The 12,007-nt window shown below is 47.0% G+C and overlaps 1 protein-coding gene across 2 annotated transcripts in view; it reads right to left on the bottom strand.

Annotated features, from left to right (window-relative positions):
• Positions 1-478: 478 nt before the first annotated feature.
• The window catches only part of Zswim3 (zinc finger, SWIM-type containing 3), a 15,263-nt gene continuing 3,734 nt past the window's right edge, over positions 479-12,007 (bottom strand). Inside the window, exons 2-3 of one of the 2 annotated variants that reach the window (XM_087652385.1) lie at positions 10,574-10,716; positions 480-2,837 (exon numbers count right to left, since the gene is read on the bottom strand). In XM_087652385.1, coding sequence (XP_087508511.1) covers positions 896-2,485 — 1,590 coding nt within the window. In that variant the 5' untranslated portion in view covers positions 2,486-2,837; positions 10,574-10,716 and the 3' untranslated portion in view covers positions 480-895. Of the gene's footprint in view, positions 2,838-10,573; positions 10,717-12,007 lie in introns of both variants that reach the window. The other variant, NM_001107801.1, reaches the window with a different exon arrangement.

The raw sequence follows: 12,007 nt of genomic DNA, 5'->3' as shown, positions 1-12,007 counted from the left end.
GCATTCCAGCAAGTGGCTTGCAGTAAAATCTAGGATTCAGGTCACTCTTCCCACCTGGTCCACTGGTCCCTTTTCCTGAAGAGAATGAACAAGACAACCCAAGATCTGTATGTTAGGCTTAGTTGGTAGGAAGAGGGCAGAGTAAGTGGTGATACATTATTAATCCTCTGAATGTCAATCACCATACCCCATTAGACAATACTCAAGTTTCCTTTAAAAGGAGAACGTTTGGGCTGGAGAGATGGCTCAGCGGTTAAGAGCACCCGGCTACTCTTCCAGAGGTCCTGAGTTCAATTCCCAGCAACCACATGGTGGCTCACAGCCATCTGTAATGAGGTCTGATGCCCTCCTCTGGTGTGTCTGAAGACAGTTATGGTGTACTCATATATAATAAATCTTTAAAAAAAAAAAAAAAGGAGAACGTTTGAGGCTGCTAGTCTGGGCTACATGAGGCCCTGTCTCAAAAAAACAAAAGTGGAGCAAAAACAAAAACGGACTTTATTAGTGTGAATAAAAATACATAACATATTATTTTCTAAAGAGCAGCAACAGTCGACAATCCAGGGCTACCCTCCTCCCCTCTGTCTCTGAAAACAGAGCTTCTTCCTAGGCCCATCATGTTCTATCCTAACCTGGGCCAGGGTTCATCTCTGTGGGCTGGGAGAAAGGAGCACAACCCCTTCGATATGGAGTAATTTGGCTTTGGACAATGAATGAGGTGTCTATAGAACGCCAAAGGTAGGGCTCAAACAGGGCAGGGTCAAAGGGCTGTCACAGTGAGGTCCTTCTTCCCCCAGTTTTAAGATCTCCTCAGCCCTTACCTAGGAAGACACTGACCCACCACTTTGAACTGTGCAAAGGTGGCTTTTAGATGAGTCTCATTAGTGCAATTGCCTCAATCATGAACCATGGCTTCAGCAGGAGGGGGGCTGTCTCCTGTCTCTAGCTTTCCCCAGAGGAAAGGGAGGCAGCCCGCATCTCTGAAGTCAACTGGCTGCTGCTGACTGGACTCAGGCCGCTGATAGGGGTCTGCCCAGATGTCCACAATCTTGCGCAGGGTGGAGCAGCGCTCCTCCAGCTCTGGCCCCTCGGTCTGCATCAGCAGGTTTGCCAGCTCCCTGCTTAGGTCCCGAATCTTGTGGTTCTGACCTTGCTTTTCAGGCTCATCGGTGTTTGGGATTATTCCACGGTCTTGCAGCTCCCCATTGGGGTCAAGGAGGTGTTGGTATTTCTTCTGCCACCGGCAGCACACCATGGCTTCCCCTACTGGCTGCTGGCTGGTATGCAACAGAGCCAAAATGTGGCGGCATGGCAGATGGTAGCACTGTTGAAAGGAGCAGCTGCAGCTGCAGCCGTCTTTGCTCACCTGGTGTGAATTCTCCAGCAGCTGAACAGCTACTGAGGCGCCGGCCTCGTCTACCAGGTGGGTGGAGTTCTGTACCACCTCCCACTCATTATGACACAACTTGTAGGCTAGTTCAGAGCCACTCTGGTGCAAGATGTCTAGCATGCCACCCTTGGAGGACTGATCTTGGGGCTGTGGCGACTTAGACTGTGCTGAGTCTGGCTTTGTCTCTTCTACCTCTTCCACAGGAAGCCTGGTGGCACTCCCTCCACAAATTCTAAAAGGCTTCTTGGGCCTTGGAGGCGTGCTTGGGAGCCGAGTTCTCTTTAACTTGGGAGAATTTGTGGGCAAGCTCTTCAGCCCTTTGGTATTAAAGAAGTCTATGTAATCCACAAAGTGAAGGATGCAGTCCAGCAGAGACCGCTGCTCCCGGAAGAGGCTTGACACCTTGCTGGTGACTATGTCCAGGCTGTCCATGTAGGTGTTACACGCATGTAGTCCTTTCCTCACATGCATGTACCACAGCAGTTCACAGGAGAACCAGTGGGCCTGGAGGAAACTGAACAGTTCCTCATCCAGTAGGGCTTGAGACATCTCACAGAGATTTTTTAGGCTCGCATCAGAAGAGACAAACACAGCCTCCCTTAGAGCTTCTTTCATGAGTCTTTTAAAAGATGCATTGACTGAACTCTGATGTAACTTCTTCTCCAAGAGACGAGTTGTGTGGTAGATGGAGAGGAGGGTGCGGGCAGCGGGGAAGATCTCCTGTAGAATAGCTCGGTGAGGGAATGAAGGGTCCACAAAAACCACCTTGACCTTGGGCCAATCAGAGTTGAATTCTGTAAAGATATTGAGCATCTTGGCCACAGAAGGAGCTGTCTCAGCCTTGAGCACAGCAAAATGCACCACTCGACTCTCTCGCTCCTTGTTCTCCACCAAGAAAGCATACAGGATATGGCCCTGGCTGTTTTCCACCCGGTGCAACAAGAGAGTCTCTGGGAAGCGGGTGAACAGGTCACTCATCTTGCTGCTCTGGAAGCTGAGTCGGTCTAGGTCTTGGCTGGTACCTACACTGAAGGAGGCCATTGAACCCTCATCCACGGTAAGGAAGTTCTTCATTACTTTCGCTATCTTGGCCATATCAGAAGGACTGATGCCCTCCTGCTCTGGATTTGAGGGCTTGTGTATCTTATCTAGGCAAAAAGATGGCTCCACTGGGGGCTTCTCTGCTGTATCGAGGTCTTTCTTGATGCTGAGCTGCACCGGCTGGAGTTCGTGCAGACAGAGTGCCTTCTGAGGTTTGCTAGCAGGGACCCCTCCAGCAGCAGCACTAGAATCCGCATGTATGTGCTGGGTGTTCAGTTCACTGATAAACAGTCTATCTAGTCTCTCGTTGTACTGCAGGAGCAGGTACGCTGGACACCTGTCCACCTTCCGTGTTTTCTTCCTGTTTGACTGCGTCCGAATACAGACAAATTTCACCTGCACATATCTAGGGAAGGCAGAGGTGACAATGAGAAAGGTGCTGGTTGCCCCTCTCTTAAGATAAGACCTGGTAGCCATTTATACTGAGCAGTACATTCCCTGGAGACCACAAGTCTTTTTTTTTTTTTTTTTTTTTTTCCGGAGCTGAGGACCGAACCCAGGTCTTGCGCTTGCTAGGCAAGCACTCTACCACTGAGCTAAATCCCCAACTCTCCTGGAGACCACAAAGTTGTTTAGAATGTGAGGAAGAAGACCAGGTGGTAACTCTCTAGTCAAAACACTTTCAGCTCCCTCCTTCAAGACTGTCTCTATCACAACACCCCTTAGTTTTTCCCACAGAGTTCTAAAGCCAGCTTTTCTGTTTGTATTGTTTTGTTTTGTTTTAGCTTGGGGGACTGGCATGGCACTCATAATGTAGTCCCGGCTGGCCTTGAACTTACTGTAACCTTCCTGACTCAGGCTCCCATGAGCTGGGCTTACAGAAGTGAGCTACTTATAGACCTGGCCTAAAGGCCTAATTTTTGCCATTCTGTCTGTTGCCATCTGTGGCTGCCAGCGAGCCCACTCTGAAGCTATAAGGGCAGCTGACAACAGCAGGGGTGTTTAGCTAGTCTGTTGAGCCAATCCTAGTTGTGCTATAACCTAGTCCGAGCACCTGGGAGGCCATGGCAAGAAGATGGAAGGCGACTTTGGAGCTATGCAGTAGGGCCTTGCCTCAAGAACCAAAGTCCTGGGGGCTGGAGAGATGGCTCAGTGGTTAAGAGCACTGACTGCTCTTCCAGAGGTCCTGAGTTCAATTCCCAGCAACCACATGGTGGCTCACAACCATCTGTAATGGGATCTGATGCCCTCTTCTGGTGTGTCTGAAGGTAGCTACAGTGCACTTATATATAATAAATAAATAAATGTTTAAAAAAAAAAAAAGAACCAAAATCCTTCTCTTTTTTCTTTTTTTTTTTTTTCGGAGCTGGGGACCGAACCCAGGGCCTTGCGCTTGCTAGGCAAGCGCTCTACCACTGAGCTAAATCCCTAACCCCCAGTCCTTTTCACTCATTCAGGACACTATTGCCTTAATCTCCTCCACAGTGACATTCTGGGGGCCAGGGCTGCTCACTGAGCTCCTCAGGCTCCTCCAGCATGTGTCTGGGTTTATTTGTAGGAGAGAAAATTTCTGATTGTTCCTGTAAAGAGAAATGTCTCTGTCCTAAGGTGTCTAGGTTTCCATCTGTGATGGGGCGAGTGAACATCTAAGAAAGCCTCATCCCTGTAGCTTCAGCGCTCGGGATGGAGAGGGCTGATTCCAAGGGGATAGTCATCAACTTATCTGCTCTCTCTCTTTTCTTATTCCATTTGACTCCTGGGCTCAAGACCCAATGAGGAGGGTTCTCCCTTCTCATCAGCCTTTATGAATGACCCCAAGATTCAGTACTCTTTTTTTTTTTTTTTTCTTTTTTTTCGGAGCTGGGGACCGAACCCAGGGCCTTGCGCTCGCTAGGCAAGCGCTCTACCGCTGAGCTAAATCCCCAACCCCTGATTCAGTACTCTTGAATCCGATTTACTGTATTCAATTAAAAGGTCTTACAGACCTATAGATATCAATACAAGTAGAGGTGAAAGGGGGAACACTGCGGGCCAAGTTGAGTCTTTTAAGTCCTGGTTGCTATTGGGAAGCTGTTTAACAATGGACAAGTCACTTCGCCTCTGTGGATACAGTATGCCCATTATAAAATGAGACAAGCTCATTAGGGTTATCGTAAGACTGAATGAACCACAGCTAAAACATCCAGCCCAGAACCTGCCCTGGGCTTTTGTTTATGCTAGAGCTAAAGCCAGCTGCTTCTGCAGTTCCCGTGCCGAGAACATTTAGTGAGGATGTCTCAAGTGCCAAGACTAAATCACTCCTCAGTGTGTTCCTAAGACCTAACACAAGGCTGCCGCTCCTTCAGCAGGTGCTTATCAGTGATATAGTGGAAGGATGAGTCATGGCCACGAGTGGGTGGTACAGGCCACACCCCTGCCTCCTCAGGGAGCAGCCCAGCTGAAAAGCCAAGGGAGGGGGGAAAAGAAATCTAAGCCTCTAGCCTGACCTGGCAGCCCAGGAGCCTCACCTACTCTTTCCCAAACACTTACTAGCTGGTCCAGTTTGCCCACCCTGTGGGGCAAGTTTAGGGAAACAGGATATGTCAGTCTTATGATAACAGGGTGGAGGGGCCCAGGGCTGAGAACATCTGTGTCTGTTCTGGACACGATGCAGAGGTGGCGCCATCTCTAGTTTTAGTCAGAAGGCCTGGGGCAGGCCAGGCCAGCAAGAGAGGACCAATGAATCTTAGTTTCCACTCTTCTCCACCTTGCTTGTGCCTTAGAACAACCAACTGCCCACAGCTTCCTGTGCCCACTATAAAGTGTCTTCTGGCAGGGCTTATGTTTGTACCTTTGTTTGAATGACCCTCCCACTCTTCATCTCAAAGTATATTCATCATTTAGGACACATGGAGCCATCATCTTTTCTAGAAAGCCAGGCCTTACCCTTCTGCTAGCTCGACATCTTAGCCCAATTCTTGTCATTCCATTCCATTGACTTGCTGTGTACTTAGTGACAGTTTCAGGGAGAGCCACTGCCAACCACAAAGCTTTTTACGATTCCTGATACTTCTCAGCCAGGCTGGAATCCTGGCTTTTAATGCTTTTAATTCTTCCTCCTCATTCTTCCTCCAATTTCCCTCCTTTCCTTGCTGCTGCTTCTTTTTTCTTTTTCCTTTTCTTTTTTTGGAGGGTAGGGAACAGGGCCTGACTTCATGGCCATCTTCCTGCCTTTGTCTACCAAGAGCTGGGATTCCGGGCATGACCACCCTGCCCAGCATCTTCCTCCCTTCCTTTCTTCCCCATCATGCTAAAGATCAAACCTAGAGCTTTGCACTGTGAGGCTGCCATTCTGCCACCAGCCTGACTCCAGCCTGTATCTACTATGTGCACAAAACTTTGGATGCTGCCCCACAGTCACCATGCATGGAAGATCCTGATGTCTCAGTTCACACTAGAAAGAATTCTAGTTTGTCCTCATTTTACAGAGGAGGTGTCTATAAGGAAGCTCTCTGAGGAGTCTGAGAATCTAGGATTTTCTCTTCCAGCTAAACCAGCACATCTGAGGTTTGAACCAAGTTTGCTTGTCTATAGTCTAACTAGTTAACCATTATTTTGCTCAGTTCCTTTAAAGATATTTCTGTCTCTGAGTTCCTTTTTTATCCTCATTTGACCTTAACATTGGTTAGGTTCAACAACCCCCTTCTAGATCTCTAATCACGAGCCAGAGATGCCTCAAAAGGAAAGCTGTTGAGAAGAGACTCCACAAAGCTGTCCTCTGACCTATACACATGCGTGCCCTGCTCTCTATACATCCTGCCAGCGCACTGACACCTCAAATCTCATGGCGTTAAGGTGGGGATGGAGGCTTATGCCTTGGGGAACTGAAGCAGAAAGATTAACATATGTTTGACACCAGCCTGAGCCTCATAGCAAATTATGGGCTAGTCTAGACTAGAAAGCAAGACTCTGTCTCAAAAACAAACAAAAAATAGTCTGGGGTTGTAGCTCAGTGGTAGAACCCTCTTTGCCTTGATTGTGTGAAGCCCTGGGTTTAATCCCCAATACAATCCAAAACGAGAAACAAAAACAATTTGTCCGTGTTCTGAAAATATACAAACACTTCCCTTATCACTAACCACTGATGACTACATCCTCAGTGCATGAAGGTGGCTATGTGTAGGGTATGTATGTATGTATGTATGTATGTATGTATGTATGTATGTATGTATGTAAGTACTATGCCACTCTTTATAAGAGACTTGAGCATCCAATAGTTTTGATGTCTGAGGGGCATCCTGCAGCCTACCCACCTACTGACACTGAGGGGACAATCCTAATTTCATCTAATCCAAAACTGTTGCTTGTCAACTCAACTCCTTCAGTGTCCCTGCCAAACAAAAGGCCAGTTCTGTCCAGGCTGCGCTCCTCCCTAACACCACTTCCTGAGGGCAGCAACAGCCAGTTAACCCAATTAAGGTAATGTTGTGAGGACTGGGCATGAACACGTGTCCAATTATGGAGAAAGAGCTACAATAGGAAACCCAGGAAGGATTCCTCTTTTGGATATGACTTCTGCATTTGTGTCACGGGGAGCTGTGTGGAATATGTCAGGTTTGAGGATATAGAATGGAGGAGGCAAGGAGCCCAATCAGAGACACAATCACATTTGGAGGCTCACTCTGTGCTATGCAATAGTGACTCGTAAGCAATTTCAAGTTAGCTGTTAGTTCACTGAGAACTAAAGGATCCAATGACTGGTGTATTAGCATGACTATTTCCAGAATCTGGAGCAGGAGGAATGCCATGAATTCAGGGCCAGTTTGGGCTATGTAGTACATAATAAAATAAACCATCCAATTTCCCTCTCTCAACACACATACACACAAAACAACAACAAAAACTACTGCAGAAATATTTTATAGAAATTAATAGGGAAAAAAGATCTGAATAAAAATTTACCTTAAAAATTGAGACTACAGGGTGGGGCTGGAGAGGTGGTTGTAGTGGTAGTGGGTCAGCTTGAGGCTGCTTGTATTCCAATGCTAATACTGGTTTCTCAAGACCCGAGGGTTCACACACAGACCCAAGTGACTGCTATGAGACCTTGCCCCCAAGTTATTTCTGATTGGTAAATAAAAATGTTGAAGGCCAATAGCTAGGCAGAAGAGACAGAGGTGGGGTTTAGAGTTCCCGGGTCTGGCTTATCTATAAGAAAGTAGACTCTAGGGTTGGGGATTTAGCTCAGTGGTAGAGTGCTTGCCTAGCAAGCACAAGGCCCTGGGTTCGGTCCCCAGCTCCGAAAAAAAAAAGAAAGTAGACTCTAACAGCATAGAGGGGGGTATCTGCTCAGGACTTGTGCTGTTTAAGGCTTATTGTGATAAAAGCTGTGTTGTTGTTGTTTTTAAGATTTATTATTTATTTATTTTATGTATGTGTGTACACTGTTGTTGTCTTCACCAGAAGAGGGCACCAGATCTCATTATGGATGGTTGTGAGCCACCATGTGGTTGCTGGGATTTGAACTCAGGACCTCAGGAAGAGCAGTCAGTGCTCGTAACTGCTGAGCCATCTCTCCGGCCCCCTTGTTGTGTGTTTTTTTTTAACTGGGAACTGAATGATCAAAGGTGGGGTAAAAACCCCTGGATTGGGATTAAATAAAGTCTACAACAGGTACAGGTGGCTCAGTGGTGTGGAGTGGTGTGGAGTTTTGCTCTTGCAGAGGACCCAGGTTCGGTTCCTGGCACCCACAATTACTAACTGCAGTTCCAGGGGATCCGATCCCTCTCTGACCAACTTGAGCACCAGGCACACACATGATGTGTACACATACACGCACACACGGTGCATATATACATACATACAAAAATTACTCCTACACATAAAATAAATATATTTTTAAAAATTGAGACTAAAAGGGGATGGCTCACTCAGTAAAGTGCTTGCCAGGCAAGTGTGGGGACAAACGTTTAGTCCGTAGCATTCATGAAAAAACAAAACCGAACGAAAATGAAAAAACCAACCAAATCAACAACAAAACTATTGGGTGTGGTTGTATGCAGTCCAATGCTGAGCTGCAGACAGGAGGATCCCGGGGCCCTGCTGTCCAACTAATGGAGCCAAATCACTGAAACAAACTGTCACCAACCAACCCAAACCAAAACAGTGGAGAGGACCAACCTGTGACCTCCACACTTAGTATCACACAAGTATGTGTACCTGTGTGACACACATACACCTGCGTGTACGCACACACGTGCACACACGCGCACACGCACAAGATCACAAGGTACAGTTGTACATGCTTGTGATTTAAACACTGGAATGTGAAGCAGGCCTGTGGGTGAGACCCTGTCCTTCAGACAGACAGACAGACAGACAGACAGACAGACAGGGCCTGGGGTTGTGGCAAATTTGTAATCTCAGCACCCTGCAGGCAGAGGCAGGAAGGCCTTGGAAAGTCAGAGCCAAGCAGGACAATACTAGGCAGAGATGCCTCAAAGGAAGCAAAGCGGGGCAGGAGACTCGAAGACCCAGACACACACAGTCTCTCAGTGTGGCCCTCCCTGTCCTGAGACTTGCCATAGAGACCAGGCTGGCCTCAAACTCACAAGGTCCACCTCCTTCTGTATCCTGAACGCTGGGATTAAAGGAGTGAGCCACCACACTAGGCGAGAAAGAGAGGCTCTTAATTAAAACTATTAATACCTCCCTAAGACTGCACTGCAGGCAGCAAGCCTGGGGTACATTTTCCTAATTAATGATTGATATGAAGGGTCCCCATCAACTGTGGGTGGTGCCACCCCTGAGCAGTGACCTGGATGGTGGAAGAAAGCAGACTGAATAGGCCATGAGGAGCAGGACTCTGCATCAGCTCCGTTTGTCCTCCAGGTTCCTCCCTTGACCTCCTGCCCTGATTTCCTTCAACAACAGTGTGATGAGTGTAGACTGCTAGCTGACATAACCATTTTCCTCCTCAAGGTGCTTTTGGTCATAATGTTCTATCATAGTAACAGAGACCAAGCTAGGAGTTAAGAGTGCCTGAGGCTTAGTAATGAGGGTTGCAGTTCCAACCCCAGCAACCTGTACTGCGAATTTCAGTTCAGAGGGATCCACGGTAGCCTCTGGCTTTAGTACATGTACAGGTGGAGGAACTCACACTGAAACGCATGCTCACACAAATATTTAAAAAACCAAGTCAAACAAACACAAAACCCAAAACTAACTTTTTTGTTTGTTTTTTGAGACAGGGTTTCTCTTTGTGTGCAGTCCTGGCTGTTCTGAACTCACTCTGTAGACCAGGCTGGCCTCAAACTCAGAGATCCTCCTGCCTCTGCCTGCTCGGTGCTGGGATCAAAGGTGTGCACCTTCACCACCTGGCCCGACTTCCCCAGAGCCTGTGGTATTTCTCAGTTACTGCCCTGGTCTTTCTCAGGCTTCCTGGGGTATAACTCCTTGCTAGACAAAGCCTCTACACGGCAAGCCTCTGGCACCTCTGCCTTCTTGGCTTCCTGCTTCCACTTCCCACTCCATAAGACCTTCATTATTTTCAAGGTTCCAGCAGTCCTTCAGCTTCTGAGAGCTGTGTGTGAATTTCAGTTTGCATGGTTCTGCTGGCGCCAAGTTAGTCTGATGATTAGCACTAGTTAGTCAGTACACACTGTCAGTGATGCTAAGGACACTGCGGATCTGGCAGGAGGAACAGCACGTGTGCTGAGAATTAAGTGACATATGTCCAAAGTACCTAGCAAAGAACCTGGAATGTGTAATTTCAGACAACATGTCTGAAAAGGGTAGTTACTGAACTGAACAGCGATGGACAGAGTCGCTGGAGTGTCTTACGGACTCTGAAGAAGATGAACTCTCAAACAGAGGGACTGGGAGAGGCTCGGTCTGTGAAGTGAATTAAAAAAAAAATCATAGATTTTCTCACTTGATAGGGGTTTGAAAGAAAAATAAAAACAGAAGTCTTGATATATTTGTGTTACTATGTATTTTGGCCGTTGTCCTGCTCCTTGGTCTATATGCCTAAGTTGCTTTTAGTTTTCAAAGTGTAGGCCAACGAAGTGTGGAAGGCTGGAGGCTACTCACTGGAAACATCAGGACAGAATTCATTACAGGCCAGGGTAACGTAAAACGCAGCCCAGCTGTCCTCGAACTCACCAGCAACAAAACCCAGCTCTCCTGCAGGGCACGGTGGCAGGTGCTTGTAATTCCAGCATTGAAGAGGCAGAGTGAAGAGGGTCTCTCCGGTTCAAGTCCAGTTTGTGTTACATGGAGCTCCAGGCCAGCCACACAGTGAGACCCTATCTCAAAAGCAAAACCACACAAAATCCAACAAAGACAAAACAGCCCTAATTACGGTAAAAAGAATGATAACACAGGGCAGCCAATCAATAAAAAGGTCTAAATATTTTCTCCTTTACGAACTGCTCCCATGACCCACAAGAAGGATTTCTTACAAACCTGGGTTTGAAGAAGTCTTGTTTGTTTGTTTTTGAGACAGGGTTTCACTGTGTGGCCCTGTTTTACCTAGAGCTCTCTATATAGATCAGGCTGGCCTTGAACTCACAGAGGTCTGTCCACCTCCCTAGTGTTGGAGTTAGGATAGGTACCATCACATCCGGCTGAAGTCTCCACTCTTAAGTCATTTGCCACAGTGAGCCTTTGAAGACTTTGCTAACTAGGGAGCCAGTGTATAAGAGCTTGCGGCTAAGCCTGACCACCTGACTTTGATCCCTGGGATCCATATGGTGGAAGGAGAGAGAGCACATGCAGTGTCCCTGAGGCCAGGAGATGCTGGATCCCTGGAACTGGAGTCATGGATAGTTGTGAGCCGCCACACGGGTGCTGAGAATCAAAGTTGGGTCTTTTGCATGGATAACAAGTGTTCTTTTTTTTTTTTTCTTTTTCTTTTCTTTTCTTTTTTTCGGAGCTGGGGACCGAACCCAGGGCCTCAAGCGCTCTACCACTGAGCTAAATCCCCAACCCCATAGCAAGTGTTCTTAACACTTAACTGCAACACCTCTGTAATCTTGATAGAAATATAAACATATTATATTAGAGATAGAATCTCATTTTGTAGCCCAGGATAGACTCTTATTTATTTAGATAGGGTTTCTCTGTGTTAGACCCCAATTTATAATCCCCTTCCTTAGACTCTTGTGTGCTGGAATTAAAGGCATGTGTTACCATGCCAGATTTTGATTTTATTTTATATTTCTAATTAGTATACAAAATAGTGCATTACAATGTGCCATTCATACATATATATCATTATATACACCATACTGATTTCATTTATATATGTCTTTACTGTGTTTTTGAGGCTGGGTCCTACACTGTAGCCCAGGCTAGCCTGGAACTTGCAGTAATTCCCTGTGTTAGCCTTCCAAGTGCTGGATTTATAGGAGTCTACACCACATTGGTTGAGAGACAGAACCTGGAGCTTTGTGTATGCTAGGCAAGCACTCTAGTCAACTGGGCTACATTCCCAGGCTGCCTGCTGCCCTCTCATAAGTAATCCCCCTTCATTTTTGTTTTCTGCAGTGCTGATTATTTAAGCCAGTCCCTTAAGAGTGCCAGGGAAAGTGGGGT

The sequence above is a fragment of the Rattus norvegicus genome, chromosome 3, assembly GCF_021556685.1.
Source record: "Rattus norvegicus strain SHRSP/BbbUtx chromosome 3, alternate assembly SHRSP_T2T, whole genome shotgun sequence".
NCBI lineage: Eukaryota > Metazoa > Chordata > Mammalia > Rodentia > Muridae > Rattus > Rattus norvegicus.
The sequence above is the reverse complement of the archived record's forward strand: the minus strand, read 5'-3'. Positions and strand labels throughout refer to the sequence as shown.